The following is a 20,778-nucleotide window of genomic DNA, read 5'->3' on the forward strand; positions in this document are numbered from 1 at the left end:
AAAAATATCTGGTAAGAGAGGATGGTCCAGGTGATCTAATATCTCAGAGAGCCTCTGTTGCAGTTTCCTCTGAGTTGTGCATCCAGAACAGCTTCAAGTCTCATAGAATATTCCAGTCAGGATTTAGCCATAGCCCTAAAAATTACCAGCATCCCCAGTCAATAGGAAGTAGCCTAGAAAACTATGCCAATATTCCTAAAAAAATTGATTATGGATGTTTGTCTTTGTATAGAGTGTTAGTTACAGTTATAAATAATGGTCAGGAAAAACAGATTAACAAAGGAGATTAGATTCAGGGTTCTTGTTTTGAAAAGAAAAACAGGAGAAATCCTATGGGATAAGGCTCTTGTATACTGTAGAGATTTGTCACTCATATTGGTTTAATAAATCGCTGATTGACCAGTAGTCAGGCAGGAAATATAAGCAGGACAAACAGCCTAGGAGAATTCTGGGAAGAGGAAAGGCAGAGAGTCCGTCACCAATCAGATACAGAGGGAGCAAGATGAGAATGCCTTACTGAGAAAAGGTACCAAGCCACATGGCTAAACATAAATAAGAATTATGAGTTACTTTAAGTTGTAAGAGCTAGTTAGTAATGAGCCTGAGCAATAGGCCAAACAGTTTATAATTAATAGAAGACTCTGTATGTTTATTTGGGACTAAATGGCTGTGAGACCAGGAGAGACAGAAACTTCCATCTATAGTATACATTGAGAGAACAGACTTTGGTAACCATAAAAACAAAAAAACAAAAAACAAAAAAAAAAACAAACAAAAAAAAAAAACAACTAAGTTTTTCAGGAGGTCTGACTGGCTATAAATCAGAGCTCTCGAATATAGAGCCCTTATGTCAGTGAAGAAAATCAGAGAGACCGTAAATTTGGTTGGGAAGAAATTACATATTTTCATTAATCTCTAATTTTTTTAGTATAACAATCAGAGGCTTAGTGGGTAGAATACCTCTCTAACATACAAGTTCTATCCCCAGTACCATGTAAAGATAAATTAATAAAAGTATCACTATCAGCAGTATACATGGTAATATGAGCAATGTCTATGACTACCAGCCACAGAAACCACAACATGGTTGTTAAAGGTATTTAAAATGGCATGTATTGTCACTGCTGCACAACTCTGACAATCACTAGACATTCCACTGAATCTTCCTACACAAGAAAGACACACGTTACTATTCTGAGCATTTTATTTCTATATTCTTTTGTGAACTGTACTTTTACATACTTAAAGACACTATTCTATGGGCTATACATTAGCAGCATTGTTTCAGTGTTAACTTTACCAATTGTGGCAATATACTTGACTGAAATGGTATGTAAGAGAATGCCTGTGTGATAAAGACACTGAGAATGAAATACAGATGACAACTGTAAATGGGCCAATAAAAAATATACACAGAGCTGGCTGGTGGTAGCACATGCCTTTAATTCCATCACTTGGGAGGCAGAGCAGACAGATCGCTGTGACTTCAAGGCCAGTCTGGTCTACAGAGTAAGATCTAAAAGGCTACAAAGGGAAACCTGTCTCGAAAAACCAAAAGCAACAAACAAAAGATACACATAGAGAGGAAAACAAATGAAGACCATCACCAGTGGTTTCTGGGTAAGGGTGTGCCAGCCATTCCTGTGCAGTGTCAGCAGCTTCTCTACAGCCTAGGAGCTGACACATGCGTTATTCTGAGGAGCAACTCACGGGCTTCAACAAACTTCCAAAGGGCATGTAGACATATGAGCACACATACCCCTTCTCTAAACATTTTACCTTCAATACTCTGCAGTACTTTCATCTGTATGTCCTCATACTACACACATACAGGATCATGAACTTTTTCATAATGCCCTAAAGATCATTTGTATGTATGCATCATGTGAACATGGATGAACTCAACCATGTGTATGCCAAAGGCCAAGGCTGAATGTCTTCCTCTTGAGACAGAACTTCCTACAGAGACCAGGAATGTAGGGATAAGCCCCACCCATTGGGGGCGTGTTCGCCTCGGGCTAATGTTTACTGATAAATCTGCCGGGCGTGATCCCAGCAGCCCTTTTTTCTCTGCTTTCCAGTTCTCCGCAGGAACCTGTGGTCCTGTAAGTCTATTTCCCCATTAAAGCTGTATATATTTTTATAATCTGTCTGCATTCATTTACGTCGTTACACAGGATGGTCTGAAACTCAGAGATCCACCTGCCTCTGCCTCACATGTGCTGGAATGAAAGGCATGTGCCACCTTGCCAGGCCTCCACTCTTATTTACATGGGTACCAGAGATCCAAACTCAGCTCCTCATGCAAAAATAGCAAGTAGTGTACTCACGGAGCCACTGCCTGGGCCCCACAAAGCTCTTATCAGTGTGCTTTCAATTCCCTGGAACATAAACAAACCTTATGGCTTTGGCAACTTCAATTCAAATTTACCATGTCCATGAAGGCCTTCATTCAAGGAAAAACTCCTTTTCCTTAGACTCCCAAAGCTCAAGTGTTCTTAATATTACACATGGTAATTGTTATTGATTACCTTGTAAAATATCTTTACAATATTTGAATTCCTAAACTACTGAATCCCATGGCAAGCTGTCCATTGAATGTTTATCAAGGGGATAGACAAAATAGATTAGATAGAAAGAGGGTCACACATCATGATCTGTGTCACGGGCCTAGGCTTGCCCTGTAACTTAAATGCTAAAACGAAAGGTTATCTTGAGAGGCACAATTAAAATTCCAGTTAAAATTCCATAGAGTGGGACAATGGTCACACAGTTTCAACTTGTTCACAGAAAACATGCAAAAATAATCTGCCTTCCAATACCTGTTCTTGGTAATGAAATTCATTATCCTCAATTTTCTGAATCTCTTCAAAAACTCTGTGAAAGAGAACATGACAATTACAAAATATATTAAAATTTCTCATTGAAATCACCCACAAGAGGCATAAAAATAAAAAGAGCTAGTTAAATAATAGTAAAGATTATAGTCTGCACTCAGATGGAGGGACCAGGATACAGAGCCAATAAAGCAAACAGCAAGAAATGCCAGAACACCATCTTGTAGGACTAAAGCATGTCTTAAAACAAAATTGTACTTGGATCAACTCGGTTTCATTCTAAGAAATTTTATTACCTTTTCTCCGGGCCTAGCTTCTGCAGCATTTTTAAATACTGAAAGACAGTATGAGCAACCTGGAAGCAGAACATTTCATTAGTCTTTTGCATAAAATCATATCTAGAGAAAAGAAAATTAACTCCATCTAATTACTTACCTCGTAGAAATGCTCATACCCCTCGTCGGTTAGTGTAATGGAAATGCTGAACACAGAGTAAGTAGAATTTTGCTCAAAACCTGTCTCACCATTTCCACCAAACAATGCAAGAGCCCAGCACCTACAGTTGGGAAAATTAATCTAATAAGTGTTTATAAATTAACAATGTCAACAAGCTTTCTTTGTAAGTTTTTGGAACCTGAGTTTTTGGTGTAAACATATACTTTAAGTGTTAAAGGAGTTTTGTTTGTTTGAGACCAAGTCTGACAACATAGCTCTGACTGGTCTTGGACTTGCAGTAATCCTCCTGCCTCTGCTTCCCCAGAGCTGAGATTACAGGGTTGTGACACCACACCCGACAACAGTAAGTTTACAAGTTCCAGTTTTAGGAGTTCAAAGAATGACAATACATTTAGGAGTCACCAGAAAAAAACGGTAGTCATCTTCCCCTGTTTAACGGGAAGACTAATAATAGATATGGTACAAGTAGTTTTATGATGTCAATGTGATTCTTAATGAAAAAAATAAAAACACAAATTAACTATTTCATACAGTTACTAGAAAACATTTCAGTTATCATCTTCTTCTAAAAGTATTAAAATAAAATACAACCCAACTCAGAATGTCAAATGAGCTCTTCGGGCCTTTAAGCTATTCTATCTGGTTATCCAATAAAGCAGCACAGAGAGCAGATTGTTTTCTGGCTAAAATAACACAAAAAAACTTAAATCAGAGGGTGTACATCAAAATAAAGAGTTTCCAAGTCTAACAGAGATCAGTAAGAAGAATGGCCACATGTCAAAAAGCACGTTGCTCACATCCTAAAAGGCTCACATATATACTCATGTCATTAAAGTTCTTAGTAATAACTGCCCTCTCAAGTTCTGCGAATGTTCTGGAACACAATGATATCTTAAATAGTATTTCTTGCAAATTAGTACACAGGAAAAAAAAGACAAAGAAGAAATTAAAGGTGCTGCTCCAGATTCTAAAGTTCTGTTTCTGTTGTTCGGCTAGAAATAAAACAGTTGCAGAAATGCATTAGAACACACTCTACTAAAGTAGCTGCATTTGGGGGTGGGGGAAAGTTGATTTTTCGAGATAGGGTGTCTCTGGATGGTCTTTGCTTTTCCTGGAACTCACTCTGTAGACCAGGATGGCCTCAAACTCACAGAGATCCACCGGCCTCTGCCTCCCACGTGCTGGGATTAATGGTATGAGCCACCACCGCCTGGCTGCATATACTTTTAACTCTACATGTTCAGTATGATTTTTCCACCTTTTGGGTTGGGAACCCTAGAGAGCCACAGCATTTAAATAACTGACTTACTTATCTAACCTTCTTATATAATTATGGAATTAACTGTTAATCCCATACGTATTTTTAACTTGTAATTATTTCTAACACAAGCTAAAAAGACAGCTTTTAAGAAACCTTAAAAATATAGTTATTAAAACGACCTAGGTAATTACATGACTATAATTAGTGTTTTAATTCTAGACCTCATGGCAGCTAAAGCAAAGGAATGCACGGTAAAACCTACTATTTATTATTCAGAGATTGTTACAGAAATAATTAACAATTGAATACTTGCTTTTTTCTAAGGTAAGAAAGAATGCTGCCTTTGCCTTCATGTCCAACCAGCCAGGAAATATAATGAAGTGGCTTCACCCTTAAAAAAAAAATTAATGGTCAGAAGTCAAAAGAAGGTTTAAATATACCAGGTTTGAGAATCTAAGATTATTCTTATAAAAATTCAGTAAACATGAAATTCTCAATCAGTTAACAGTCACAATATAAAGACAGAAAATGGTAAGGCACTTCATATGAAGCCACTTTTTGCAGGAGAAAGGGTGGTACTTTTGTTTTTTTGCATGTGTATGCACGTGTGTGTGCTCATGGTCCGACGTGTACACTTGCATGTGTGTGCTCAGGTACATATGCACATGCATGCATGTGGAGGCCAGAGAAAACACGAAATACCTAAGACTTGAATAATCTAGTAGTTACATTCTAGTTTATAAGACACCCGAGTTTTAAATATAGAAAACCCAAACTTAAAGCACCCCAGTCTTCTCTACATTATGACCCCAGCTCTATATTTAACGAAGCGAACCTCCCTTGACCTCTTACCTGTAATGTTGCTGTTGAGGAGGCAGTGCCCATGTGATGGTCAGAGCATGAATTTTTCTGATTGGAACAACTAAACAAAAATGCCAGAAGAAGTGTATAAGCATTTGTCTATAACATTTTCTGTCATAAGAACATACTGTTTGTTCAATATATTTCACCCTCCAGCAATCACAGGATGGTTAAATAAAATGTAGTTATTACTTCAAGTTGCCAGTTTTCTAATTTGAATAATTGTTTTAGCAAGAATGAAAAAGAACAATGAGAACCAAAATGCCACAAGCACTGACTCCCTTCTGGCGAGACAGGTGCAGGACTAAGGGCAGGAGGTCCGTGGAAACTCGCCCAGCCCCCCCTAGTGGCACTGCTTGTAGGATCTTGATAAAACTCACTTGCATTTAAGACTTCCTGAGTCTGTTTCTCATGATTAAATGTGTGTACTGGCTAAAGTATTTCTGGAGAATACGGATCTATAAATAGAAAATCCAAAGCTAGAAACAGCAGAAAATATTCTCAGGATGAAGCCTGCAGCAGAACGGGCGTGCCAAAACACCCGCTGACCAGAGGAAGCAAGGAGAGACTGACACTGGAGTAGAGGAGAAGAGAGAAGACCAAAAGAAACTGGAAAAAGAAAAAAGAAAAAGAAATTCCATGATTAAAAGAACAAAGAAAAAAAGAGAAAACATAAAAATGGCTCTGTGGGGGCTGGAGAGATGGCTCAGTGGTTAAGAGCATTGCCTGCTCTTCCAAAGGTCCTGAGTTCAATTCCCAGCAACCACATGGTGGCTCATAACCATCTGTAAAGAGGTTGGCGCCCTCTTCTGGCCTTCAGTCATACAGACAGAATATTGTACACATAATAAATAAATATTTAAAAATAAAATAAAATAAAAATGGCTCTGTAACACTGGCAAATTGAAAGGAAATCAGAATATGATCATGTAACAACTCATCATGTACTTTCTACAGGTGCCAAATTTTAAAAATATATATTTTTAGAAATATATATTTAGTAAGTATATATTTTTATAATCTTGAATATTTATGTTAATTTACCTATAACATATCAAAGGAAATTTGCCAAAACAGGCTCTCTTTAGTAAGACTTAAAGATGCCCTTCCAGTTCCGACACCTGAGGATGTCTTCATTTAACAAATACCATTAGGTATAATGAAATTTCAAAAAATAATTTTCAAATGATGTTCTCTCTTCTACTTTTACTTTCTTAAGGTTAAATAAAGAAGGAGGGGAGAAGACAGAACAAAAGGAATCGGGATCTGGGGGAAACAGCCCAGGCAGCCCAATGCGTCCCTTTTCAACAGTCACAACGTCCGTTGTGTTTGCATTTTCAAAGACAATTGGCAGACTAGAATTTTAGGAAATATGCTAAAATTATTTCAAGCAATATTAAACCTTAGGTTCACAAACCTCTATATAGTTTGTTAAAAGCTGGTGTGTCAAAAGGATCCGTTAAATGGCCAAAGTCTGGTTTAGGTAGCCCACTGTAAAGAGAACAAACACACTAGGATTTAATTGAGAAAAGTCTTTACGACAGTGTCATCAGGTACTTCAGCGACTGGCACGTTTGTAAGCATCTACTCTGGGCGGTGCTGGCTACAGAGCATTCTTTGCAGGAGCGAAGGGACAGAAATCCTGACTGCACTCTGCTTTCTTTGCCTCTGCCCCGAGGGACCTTGCCCCTATCATTTCTGCCTCTTTTGGTGCCACCTACTTATAGCTTTCCTCCTGTAAGAAGTCCTTTAGTTAGTAAAGCTGTACTAGAAATAATTTGTTTAAATGTAACAACTATATGCAGAGTGATTAGATATATATCACCATTGTTGGGGCTGGAGAGATGGCTCAGCGGTTAAGAGCACTGACTGCTCTTCCAGAGGTCCTGAGTTCAGTTCCCAGCAACCACATGGTGGCTCACGGCCATCTATAATGAGATCTGGTGCCCTCTTCTGGCCTGCATACATAATAATAAATAATAAATCTTTTTAAAAAAATCACCATTGTCTACAAGATAATTCTTCAATAGAGAAAAACATTCCACATTCCAAACAACTGACAAAAGAAAAGAAAAAAAATAAAACAAAACACCTCTCAAAACAAACTTCGTTAGGAGACGTAGGGGTGCATTACATGCTTCTCAACTCTTACCATAGCTCCAAATGCCCTGGACAATAACAGAAAAGTAAAAAAATAAAAGTAAAGCCGGGCAGTGGTGGCGCACGCCTTTAATCCCAGCACTCGGGAGGCAGAGGCAGGCGGATCTCTGTGAGTTCGAGGCCAGTCTGGTCTACAAGAGCTAGTTACAGGACAGGTTCCAAAGCTACAGAGAAACCCTGTCTCGCAAAACCAAATAAATAAATAAATAAATAAATAAATAAATAAATAAATAAATAAATGCAAAAGGAAGACCTCCAGAATTATTGCTTACTATAAATTTACAAGCATGTAATTTTTGAACTATGGAAATAGTTTCCTAGCTTTTCTACTCAAAAGCTATACAATCTTGACTAAGCTAGTAAACTTCCTTAGATCTCAGTTTATGATCTTTTCAAAAAAAAAAAAAAAAAAAAAAAAACAAAAGAAAGATACATTTGAGGTTCATACAAAAAGGTGAGCTCTCTAATGGTGGAGACTTGTAACTCACAGAAAGTGATTGCCTTACTTGTTCGGTATCTGAGAGAAGATCTCCGTCACCCACTTTTCCAAAGTGTCCAGGGTTTCTTGAATGAGGATAACGAACACACAATGTGGTTAGTCATTGTAAAGAACTGTAGATATGCTGGTGTCTGTTTTTATACACATTTGAATTAGGCGAACACTGACTGGTGTAAACCAGTTATGAGAAAACTGCACTACATCCACTTCTTTTTTAGACTCCAAGTTTAAAAAAACAAAAAAACTTTTGTTTACCACTAGGCAAGCATGAAGAGGCAAGAGACACGAATACACCAACTGCCTTCCTGCACCCACTCCAATATACATATCTCCCCAGACTAACCCTTCTCTCTTTGGCATCCTAACATGGCTTCCAGGCTCTGCCAGGATATATATATATATATATATATATATATATATATATATATATATATATATATATATATATACTATATTTGCTGAGCTTTCCCTAAAATTTTTTTTAGAATTCAGGTATGAGCATCACGGTACATCTTCATTGTCAGCTTGGGTGGGTTTAGAATCAAAGGAGACACATCTTGGGCATGTGGGTGAGGTCTAATTTAGGAAGACCAATCTGAATGTGGGTGGTCCCATCCCATGAACGAGTGGTCTACACTGGGTAACAAAGTGAAGAGGAGGATGTCAGTGAGCAGCAGCCTTTGCCTTTGAGAGTCCGGGTCTGCAGAGGATGTGAGGACCAGGCACACATTCCCATCACAGTGAATTCCACCCTCATAGGCCAAAGAAAAGCTTCCCTAAGTTGCTTCTGTCAGCCTTTTATCACAGCAATGAGAACCAGAACAAATACAATGATAATTTCTAACTTTTGATTCCTTTCCTAAACTGCGTAATTGGTCTTTTGAAATTTCTATTAAAACACAAGATGAAAAAGAAAACCCTTCAGATGTATCTAAGTGACCAACCCATCACAGGACAGTATGTGTCAGTTCCAACCAGATCCATAAGTTCCAATAACTCTCAATAAATGAGCCCAAGGTTTTGCTCAGTGGCAGACCATGTGATTATTGTGAGAGATACCCAGAGCTTAATTCCTAGTACTTCAAAAAAGAGAAAGAAATTAAAGTATAAAAATATATATACAAATTAGACTAATCAAATATTAAATTTAACCTAAACTACTTTATTTACACAAATATTTGAATTTTTGTTAAATTTATTTTGTGCACGCATGCATGCATGTGTATGTGTGCATATGTGTTTGTGTGTGTGTATTCATGTGTACCAATGTCTATGAACAGAGACAACTTGCAGGAATTGGTTCTTTCCTTCTACCATGTTGGTCCCAAGAACTGAGCTCAGGAAATCAGGCTTGGCAAAAAGTACTGAATCTGCTGAACCATTTTGCTGGCTCTGTGTGTGTGTGTACAAGTGGAGACTAGAGACTGACATTTGATGTCTTCCTCAATTATTCTCCAATTTTTTTTTTGTAACTTACTCCTGCTTGCCTTCAAAAAACTACTTTTAATGACATTTGTCATGTGTGTGAAGGTCTGCCATATAGACTTGTACCTTAACCCACTGAGCCCTAGTCCCTCCACTTTAACATTTCCAACATGGCTTCACTGAACCTGGAGCTTACCAATTCAGATAGTCAGGCTAGCCAGCAAACCCCAGGGGTCCCCATCCCTGCATCCCTAGTGCTGGGATCATAGGTGCAAGACACTGTGCTTGCCTTTTACATGGGTACCTGGGGATTCAAACTCAGACCCTCCAACCTGTGACACAAGCTCTTCCCTAACTGAGCCATCCATCTTCCCAAACCCAATTATTTGACATTTAAATAGTATAATCAGAAAGCATGAAAATCAATGTAATCTAGATTGTATGTGATTTTAATTAAAATTCTATTGTTTATTTGAAAATTTTATAGTAAGACTTGGGAGGTTAAGGTAGGTGGATCTCTGAATTTGAGGCCAGGCCAGTCTATACAGAAAATTACAGGACAACCAGGGTTATATAGAGAAACCCTGTCTCAAAACCAAACAAAAATCTGTAATATTAATCAGCATGTCAAACAGGAAAAGAATACAAAGAAACAAAATGTCTGGGTAAATAAAATTTCATATACATAAAATAATTTGCAACAATTTATAAATTAATTTCTATACTAAAAACAGCAATGTATGTTACAAATTTAGAGTCACATTTGTGGATTAATTTTGAAAAGTGAGAAAATGTTTCATATGTTATGAGCGTTGATCTCAATTTTGAAGAGGTTTTGGCAAAATCTTCTAAGAAGGAAAATCATTCAGGTGAGGGTCAGTTCTAAAGAACGTGAAACATTAAGTAATGTCAAAAGGAATGATTTAGCAAGTGATTTTGAGAAGTCTAAAAATGGTTAAAACCCTAAAAAAACAAAAGAAAGCTACCATGGTTTCTTCTTCTTCTTCTTTTTTTTTTTTTTGTTTTGTTTTTTTTGGGGGGGATGTTTTTGGTTTTGTTTTTGATTTGTTTTTTTGAGACAGGGTTTCTCTGTGTTGCTTTGGAGCAAGTCCTGGAACTAGCTCTTGTAGACCAGGCCGGCCTCGAACTCACAGAGATCCGCCTGCCTCTGCCTCCTGAATGCTGGGATTAAAGGCGTGCGCCACCACTGCCCAGTTGCTACCTCGGTTTCTTAAATGAGACACTCACATGATAATAGCACAGGAGGAAAGGAGCACGAGCATTCTTCAAGCTTGTACATTTAAGATACTTCTATCATTATTAAGAGCTGCTCTTAATCATCTTATAGGATTTTAAATAAGGATGAACAAACAACTTCCCCTATAAGTTTATAATCAATCTGTATTAAATATAAAACCACAAATTGAGTCATCTGAAACACAAAAGGCAAGCCTGAAATTCCAGAAGGTCAAGGCTCTATGAGGCCCTGCTCAAAACCCTAGATGGCCTTTAATTACATTGGTATACTTAGACACTTGAGATTAGCCTATAAATAAACCCATTTCAATGAGAAAGAATTTGTATGAGATGATCTTATATTTCTGTGAACTTTGTAACATATTGAAAATTTAATTTCCTTCAATTTTTTAAAAAATATTCTATTTTTATTTCTGTATAGTGGAGTGTGTGTGTGTGTGCGCGCGTGTGTGTGTTGTGTGCACTAGTACGTGGGTACTGGTGGAGGCCAAAAGAGGGTGTGAGAGCTCCTGGAGCTATAGTTACAGGTGGTTGCTAGGCATCCATCATGGATGCTGAGAATCAGCAAGCTCTCTAACCGAATAATCAATGTAACCCCAGTTTTTAATTAATGTCAAATAATGGAGCAACTAATATATCATACTGATTAAGACAAACATCCTATGAAAGTAATACAGCTGACCCTTGAACAATGTGGAAATGTTGACCCCGTGGCAGTTAAAACATACATACATACACACACACACACACACACACACACACACACACTACCACATATAATTTATCTCTATGGGAATGTGTGTGCATGCGTTCATGCACATGTACTGTGTATATGCAGGGAAGTCAGAGGTCAATGCCATTGTCATTCTCAATTGTTCTCCATCGCATTTTTGAGACAGGGTCTCTCACTGAACCTGGAACTTACAAGTTCAGCTACACTGGCTGGGCAGCAAGCTCTCTGCCTTTGTCTGCCTTTCCAGCACATTACAGGCAATACACTGGTGCTTGGCATTTTTACATGGGAACTCAGGTCCTCATGCTTACAATGACAAGCAATTTGCCTACTGAACCATCTTTCTAAACCCGATATAAAATTTTGACTGTCTCCAAAACTGACTACTAACATCAAGCTCTTTAACAGAAGCTTTGTCAATAATATGAACAACCTATTAACACATATTTTAGTCTTCATATATATTATATTTAGTAAAAAACTACGTGAGTACCATGAGACCTTTTTAAAAAAATAGCAGCCGGGCGGTGGTGGCGCACGCCTTTAATCCCAGCACTTGGGAGGCAGAGGCAGGCGGATCTCTGTGAGTTCGAGACCAGCCTGGTCTACAAGAGCTAGTTCCAGGACGGGCTCCAAAACCACAGAGAAACCCTGTCTCGAAAAACCAAAAAAAAAAAAAAAAAAAAAGCAAAAAACGAAAAAAAAAAAAAAACACCCTACAATGTAGTTTACTAGAGAAGATAATTGTCCATTCGGACATGGTCAGCAGTGCTGTATGTAGATGTCACAGCACTGGTCACCATCACAACAATAAATAAGAAACTATTCCAGCAGTAACTTACAACCATTACTTCCATGTAGCTATGCTTTAATACAGCATCTAACATCAGTTTACATTTCTCTCTGCTGCAAATAATACAGTATATTTATCCGAGTTTAGATTAATTTTATCTTTGTTGATTTGTGTATATTTTATAATAATAAATAATAAAATAACTATTATCAATTTTATGCATTCATGAGATATCTTTTTCTTAATTTTTTTTGTCATTTTCTAGGTTGTGTGACTCTTATGCAAGTTTCTCCAAAATGCTGCAAACCTTCAAAAATAAACTGCAACTCGAGCCCTACTAATTCAGAGTAACTTTAAGGATGTAACAGATAATACTACCTTTGGACTGAACAACTAAGGTCATATAATGGGCAGAGTAATAACGCATCCAGAATTCTCTCAGTCTAGAATGTGTATCAATGTTATTCTTCTTTGGTTCATGCTTGAGTGTCTCAGCATTTCCTACATAAAAAAAATAAATACATATTAAAAGTTATAGAAGCAACTAAATGTACTTTTTTAAAAAGGTCTTCTACACCAACAATGAAGGCCCTACAAGCTTAAAAGACCTAGGAAATTATCCAAATAACTCAAGAATTCTGAGCTGGTATGTAAAAATAACATAAGCCAAGAAACAGTTCTGAAACAGACACATAGGAATAATCAATGGTTAGAAAAATGTCAACAGCAGACAGTAACTGTCTAAATTTCTTTGCTGAACAGTCTAATATTGACTTATGTTTTTCCTCTCTAAATTATTTTACTAATATTCTACCTAATTCTTAAAAATAAAGCATAAAAATCCAAAGGCCAAAGTTACCCATTAGATACAGGAATGTATAATAAAATAGCCTTTGATTAGATCAACTCATCCTGGTCTCCTCCAAGCTATGACAGCATTAATAGGTTACAAGTGGTTTCTACCAACAATAAAAGGCCATTATGAAAAACAGATACCACTTCAACAGCTTACCAGTTAAACAAAATTAGGCCACAGCTCAAAAACTATTAGAGACGCCGGGCGGTGGTGGCGCACGCCTTTAATCCCAGCACTCGGAAGGCAGAGGCAGGCGGATCTCTGTGAGTTCGAGACCAGCCTGGTCTACAAGAGCTAGTTCCAGGACAGGCTCCAAAACCACAGAGAAACCCTGTCTCAAAAAACCAAAAAAAAAAAAAAAAAAAACTATTAGAGAAACCATTTCTGATGTCTGTTGATAAACAGAAACATCAGGCTGGGGTACAGGCTTTACAATAGAGAAACAGACATTCAAATCCTCATCAAACATTTACTACCTGTGTAACTAAGCAAATTACACAATTTCCCAAGCATGTTTCCCTTTAAATGGCGATTATAACGGCACCTACCTCTTATGAACCAACATATAATGCACACACAGCCAGCACAGTATCAGCACCTAGACAGCACTCGCAGAATGTCCAATTCTATTCTAGCAACACCCAGTGTTAAAGTAGCAAGCACAAGCACAAGCACGCTCGCTCACACCTTGCTATTGGAAGTTTTCTAGCTGCCCTCTAGAAGGTAAAAGCACTTAGCTATCCCAGCTTATTAATTTTTCTTTTGTTTGGGGGATTCTGGGTGGGTAGATTTTATTGTTTTTGTTTCATTTTGTTGTTATACTTGTTCCTTTATGGCTGGCCTATAGGTTGAGGATGGCAGTGATCTTCAGATCCTCCTGCCTCTACCTCCCTGAGGAATGACAATGCACCCACCACACCCATTTTTCTGCAGTTCTGGGGGCCAAATTCAGGGCCTTGTGCTTTCCAGGCAGCGCTCACCCAACTGTCTAACCCTCTGTATCAGTTTGTCTTGTTCTCATTTTTTTTTTTTTTTTTTTTTTTTGGTTTTTCGAGACAGGGTTTCTCTGTGGTTTTGGAGCCTGTCCTGGAACTAACTCTTGTAGACCAGGCTGGTCTCGAACTCACAGAGATCCGCCTGCCTCTGCCTCCCGAGTGCTGGGATTAAAGGCGTGCGCCACCACCACCCGGCCTCATTTTTTTTTTTTATCCAGAAACAAATTATAGTATCTTACCCCAAAAAAATTTCCCCATAGGATGTCCAGGTCGAGCGAGGCTTCCAAACAACATTTCTTTTCTGTTTGCATCAGAAGGTCTTGCAAGCTGATATTCTGTCAGTTTTAAAGAAACATTTGCAATAAGATGAAACTTCATATTTTTTTGATTGTCTGAAAATTCAAGCTTATAATAAGAACTGAAGCAAGGGGTACTAAAATTGACTTTAAAAATATGTTATAAAACTGAAGTTGGTAACACAATGACCTAAACTTGGTCCTATCACTTGATCTATCATTCCGAGTAAACTGATCACCTTTCTAGAGTTTTGCTCTTATTTTCAAATGAGGCAATGCAGCTAATGATCTGAATGTTTCAGCTCTAGATACATTGTTATTATGTCTAAGGATTTCCCAAGGAAAGCACTAAAATGCTCTATCTATCAGTCTTCAGATCTGAGGCCTTAGTCATATATTTTGTTTAAATATCATCAGAGCAACTATGTTGATAATAATATATGATGGTTAAGAACAATTACTTTAAAGTCACAAGTATCTGTGCTAATACTATAGTTTCAATGTTTTTATCACCCCAAAATTTGCATGTTAAAACCTGATCTCTAATGCCCAGCAGTAGAGGTGCATGCCTTTAATCCCAGCACACAGAAAGCAGACAGGCAGATATCTGAGTTCAAGGCCAGCCTGGTCTAAGAGCAAGTTCCAGGACAGGTAGGGAGGGTTGTTACACAGAGAAATCCTGTCTTGAAAAAACAAACAAAAAATGATCTCCAATGTGACAGCCTTCAAAGAGGGGAATGTTAGAGCGCTTAGGTCATGAGTCCTCATGAATAAAACAGTGTGCTTAGAAAAGTGACCCAAGTGCTGGAGAGATGGCTCAGCCATTGAAGGCTCACAACCAAAATGACAAAGTGACCCCAGAGAGCTCCACTGTCTTTCTGTTATGTGAAGACATTAAGGTAAAGGTGGCAATCTACAAATCAAGAAGCAGGCCCCTGCCAGACACCAAACCTGCTGGTGCCTTCACACTGGGCTCCTTAGCCTTTACAATGGTCTGTAAATGTACATTGCTGTCTGTAAGCCTGAGTCCAGAGTGTTCTATTAAGGAAGTCCAGACAGACTAGGACAGCCAACAACCCCAGCTATATCACTGAACTCAGGCAACTCTGAGAAAGCGATCAAACTTTCCTGATTCCATAAAGAGACCTAACAGGACCAAGAGCACATCACTCTTACGTAAGATTACATAAGACAGTCTTTCAAAAAATATTTACAGAACACCTACTGTTCGTCAGCCATAAAAATATAGCTGGAAGCAGAAATGTGAATAAAAGCTCTGTACTAAGTTTATATTCTCATAGGGGAGAAAAGCAATAAACAACAAATATGTCTGTGTTAGTGATGGATACTGTAAAGACAGACTTCTTGAGAAGTAACTCAAGCTGAGCTTGAAGGACAAGCTCAGAGAGTTTTCTAAGTAAAAGAAGAGAAGGATAAATGGGGATGTACAAAACATTCTAAGGGAGGAAGGAGAATATGGCACCTCTGATAAAGAGACAGGACAATATGACTGAACAACATTGAGAAAAGGAAGACAAAAGATCACATGAGTACAGCCCTTGACCATCCAGTCATGAATTAATATAGATAGCTGGGGAAACTACTGACTCTGGGCCTCTCTGTGAACAAACCCTCTAACCTACTTTCAACAAGGACAATAATGCAAAGAAGTACTCAGTAGACGCTAATTATTAATTATCATGGAGTAAAGCACTGCAGAAGTTTTACGGAGCCTGGGGATATGACACTATTAGATTCTTAAGCAATCCATTCTTTATGCCAATGTGTAGAACTAACTGACAACAATTGAGAGTAAAGCCAGGAAAACTTGAGGCACAACTGTAACAGTCAGTAAGAAACTAGAAAAAAATAGAAACATTAGCAGAAGTCAGCATTCAGGAATACACTTTAGTTATAAATTATACAGGTAAGACACTAAAAATATATTTGTTCTTTGAACACGATAAATATTTTTCTCAAACGTCTCTGTAAAAATATGAAGATGTGGCTGTAACCTAAGAGAAATGGTTTTAAAAGTAGTGTACATCTGGCTGAGGTGTGCATATGTACATGCATATAGCAGTAAGGGAGCGGTGCTGGAGGGAAGTCCATTCCCTGATCCTGGATATGTGTGAAATTATTAGCTTCATGGTAACAGAGGCTTTGCAGATAGAATAAAGGCAATCCTGAAAAGGAGAGGATACTCTGGGCTACTTGAATAGATCTGTTATAACAGTGAGGGTTTTAAGAGTGAGGGATGAGAGCCTCAGAAAAAGACTGTCAAGAACAGAGATCAGGGCTGGAGAGATGGCTCAGAGGTTAAGAGCATTGCCTGCTCTTCCAAAGGTCCTGAGTTCAATTCCCAGCAACCACATGGTGGCTCACAACCATCTGTAACAAGGTCTGGTGCCCTCTTCTGGCCTGCAGGCATACACAGAGACAGAATATTGTATACATAATAAATGAATAAATATTAAAAAAAAAAAAAAGAACAGAGATCAAAGAAGAGTCAACATTGCTGTCTCTAAGGTGGGACAGGAGCCATAGCCTAGGAATGAGGAATAGATTCTCCCTTTGAGTCCAAAAATGCAGTCCTGAAGAAACAGTCTTCAGACCGCCTCAACAAGAAAATAACTTGTTTGAATTGAAGCCACCAGACTTCTAGTAATTTGTTCAACAGCAACAGGTATTTAATACCGTACACATGCAAACACATCCAGTTGATTAGAAAAAATAGAGTGTAAGTATCTGAACACTCAGAAAACACACTCTGTCACTTGACAGATGAATGGGTTTTGGACACACCCTTTACCCTTGATAGAGAAATACATTTTGAACATACTCTTTACCCCAACCACTAGGCTGCATTATGTAAGCAAGTATACCTGCTTAAGTGAAAATAAGAATTATCATTAAAATGGATGAGGGTTTTTTTTCCTTTTTCTTTTTTAGAAACATGGTTTCATACTGTAGCCCAGCCTGCCCAGGAATTCAGGTCTATCCTCCTGCATTAGCTTCTCCAGTATAGGGATTAGAGGAATATACCACCATAACTAGCTTAAAATAACTAATGTTTAAGACTGATTTCTCCTACAATCTTCTTTTGCAACAAATAAATCCCACTTAAAGTTTCCCATTTGATTTTCAGCATTGCAAATAAATTCCCAAAGTTAAGAGAAAGTAAAATGAAGTGCACTTCCTGATAGGGATTTAATGTCTTCAACCACAAACATACCACAGTTATTTTTATAACAAAATTCAAGCCGTAAAGAATACACAAAATTGCCAGGTTAGCAAAGGACAAACTGTAAATATGTACACTTAAAATGGAGCCTCAGGGAAATTGTCTCTTCATACACAGAGAGTAACTGAACTTTAACATTAGCTTTAGGAACCCAGTATCCTTTTGGCTCATGGCAACTCAATCCTGAATGAGATATTTACCAACCTCAGGATTAAATATGATGCATCTATTTCAATGTTAACCTTTGAAATGTAAAGATAATGACTTAGTTTTGAAAAAAATGAAAAAACGCTAACAACCAGTTTGAATAAAAGAAACAAATTGTTCTGAAACATAAAAAGCTTCCTTACCACTGTCAACAGCTTCAACTTCCCGGTCAATCGCATCTCTGATCATTAGTGGATGGATGAAAAACTGGGCCCATCTGAAAAGTAAAACAGTGTTTCGAGGATTGTTCAGTTTCATCAAACGATATCCACTCTAACTAACTATTTTTATTCAATTGGAGAATTACCTCAAAACCAACAAGATCAAAATAATAATAGTCTATTGTTTCTTTATTTTAAAATCTAAAAACACCTTGTTCCTTTGTGAAATAAAGCACTCAATCAGAAAAGTATCAGGACCTAAATACACAGATTGAAGGCTGTTCAGAAGTTTCCTGCCCCACATTCTGCCCTTTCTTTGTAGTGCTAAGGAACAAACTCACAGCCTCAGCCTCCCACATGCTAGGAAACCACTCTACCACTGAGCTACATCTCCACCTTAAGAGATGAAATACTGCTGTGATGCCCAGGCTGGCCTTTAACTCATGACCCTCCTGCCTCAGCCTTCCAAGTAGCTGACGGTATAGACACCCAACACCCCAGCCCTCTTTAATACACAATTATTTAATATACAATCTTTATACCAAATTCATACTTCTATACATTAACTAAACAAAACTTACTCTATTCATTTAATAGTGTTACAACATTTCTAAAATAGAAAACAGAAATTAGAATTTTCGTTTTACTTGGATTTTATCATATGTATGTACACGTCCTATATACATATTGCCTACATGGCATATTTGTGTACCATGTGTGTCTGGTGTCCACAGAGGTTAGGAGAGAGAGTTGAGTCCCCTGGAACTAAAGTTACAAATGGTTGTAAGTCATTGTGTGGCTGCTGGATGCTCTCCAAGAGCAACAAGTGCTATTTTTTGTTGTTGTTTCTTGGGACAGGGTTTCTCTGTAGTTTTAGGCCTGTCCTGGAAGCAACAAGTGCTCTTAACCACCGAGCTGACACTACAGACCTTAAAATCAGAATTTCATATTGAGATCTAACTTGGGCACAGCGCTCTACTAGTATTTTTCTTATCATGTGTGTGCACATGAGAGGCAGCAGAGACAGAGAATATGAAGGCATATATATGCAGGTGCACACGTGGGAGTCAGAGGACAATGTCCGGGAGTCTGCACGGTCAAGGCAGGTCTCTCTGGTGTTTCTGAGGGGATGCACACTCCAAGCTGGCTGACCCTGAAGCTTCCATGCCACGGGAGGCTGCCTCCCATCTCTCCTTAGGTGTGCAAGGATAATGGATGCTTACAAACACATCTTGTTTTTTTATATTGGTTCTAAGGATTGAACTCAGGTAATCAGGCTTGAGTAGCAGATACTTTTACCCACTGAGCCATCCCAATGGCCCCGGTTTTAATATATTTACTTAGACGAACTATTTTTTTTTTTTTTTTTGGTTTTTCGAGACAGGGTTTCTCTGTGGTTTTGGAGCCTGTCCTGGAACTAGCTCTGTAGACCAGGCTGGTCTCGAACTCACAGAGATCCGCCTGCCTCTGCCTCCCAAGTGCTGGGATTAAAGGCATGCGCCACCACCGCCCGGCCCTTAGACGAACTATTATACGTCAAATTACATACGTAAATGCCATTTATATAAATGCATAATGATATAATTGGTATTGGTTTTGTTTAAGCATTTAAAACTACTTGCTTGCTGAGACAGAGTCTCACTCTGCCATCCAGCCTCACTGTGGCAATCATCCTGCCTTGGCTTACCAAGTGCTAGATTACAGGTGTGCGTCTTCACATCTGCCTCTATTTTTTTGCTGTTTTGTTTTGAAGACGAGGAACTCACTATGTTGCCTGATCTGGCCTCGAACTGCTGAATTCAAGGGACCCTTCTGCCTCAGCCTTCTGAGTAGTTGAGATTACAGAGATGTTGCCACTGCATCTTTCCCAAAACTGTTCTTTTTCCAGAAAAGATAAAACAACTGAAAGACTAACTTCCTGAATTTTTTGCTATGCAACTTTGTTCTGGCATCAACACATTCATTAAGACATTCACATTCTTCCTAATACTTAGTATACCTTGAAAAAAAAAACAGGAAATATTTTTACTTAGTTCTAAAAAAAGTCAGATGCAAAATACTTCAAGCAAAACAAGACAACCAACAGCAACCAACAGGCACAATGAGTCTGTGACCAAATCAGTCTCAGCACCAGCCCTGCACACCATGCCTCCCGTGATTTGATCCCAACGCTGCATCAATACAAGAAAATTTATTTATTTATTTATTTATTTATTTATTTATTTATTTATTTATTTATTTATTATGTAGACAATATTCTGTCTGTGCGTATGCCTGCAGGCCAAAAGAGGGCACCAGACCCCATTACAGATGGTTGTGAGCCACCATGTGGTTGCTGGGAATTGAACTCAGGACCTTTGGAAGAGCAGGCAATGCTCTTAACCCCTGAGCCATCTCTCCAGCCCGACATACAAGAAAATTAAACACAGAGGAAAATTTAAAATAAAATAACTTTTAGCATGTGGGATTAAACATATCAGGACCAAAACCAAACAAATATCTTTTTTTTTTCAAGACAGGGTTTCTCTGTGTAGCCCTGGCTGTCCTAGAAGCCCCTCTGTAGACCAGGCTGGCCTCAAAGTCAGAGATCCACCTGCCTCTGCCTCCTGAGTACTGAGATTAAAGGAGTGCACCACCACTGCCCAGCACTAACCTTTTTTAACTTCTCAAGAACTACTCTTTTTTTTTTTTTTTTGGTCACCAAAGGGAACAAATACCATCACTTCCATTGAGAATA

The 20,778-nt window shown here is 38.2% G+C and overlaps 1 protein-coding gene across 2 annotated transcripts in view; it reads right to left on the reverse strand.

Moving 5' to 3' along the window:
- Nrdc (nardilysin convertase) overlaps positions 1-20,778 on the reverse strand; it is a 70,716-nt gene that overhangs the window by 25,857 nt on the left and 24,081 nt on the right. For both annotated transcript variants that reach the window (XM_057783504.1, XM_057783503.1), the window contains 10 exons: positions 18,024-18,097; positions 14,373-14,468; positions 12,661-12,783; positions 8,082-8,139; positions 6,833-6,906; positions 5,407-5,476; positions 4,868-4,945; positions 3,273-3,393; positions 3,134-3,192; positions 2,823-2,877 (listed from right to left, as the gene is read on the reverse strand). In XM_057783504.1, coding sequence (XP_057639487.1) covers positions 2,823-2,877; positions 3,134-3,192; positions 3,273-3,393; positions 4,868-4,945; positions 5,407-5,476; positions 6,833-6,906; positions 8,082-8,139; positions 12,661-12,783; positions 14,373-14,468; positions 18,024-18,097 — 808 coding nt within the window. The remainder of the gene's footprint in view (positions 1-2,822; positions 2,878-3,133; positions 3,193-3,272; positions 3,394-4,867; positions 4,946-5,406; positions 5,477-6,832; positions 6,907-8,081; positions 8,140-12,660; positions 12,784-14,372; positions 14,469-18,023; positions 18,098-20,778) is intronic.

The sequence above is a fragment of the Chionomys nivalis genome, chromosome 11, assembly GCF_950005125.1.
Source record: "Chionomys nivalis chromosome 11, mChiNiv1.1, whole genome shotgun sequence".
Lineage (NCBI taxonomy): Eukaryota > Metazoa > Chordata > Mammalia > Rodentia > Cricetidae > Chionomys > Chionomys nivalis.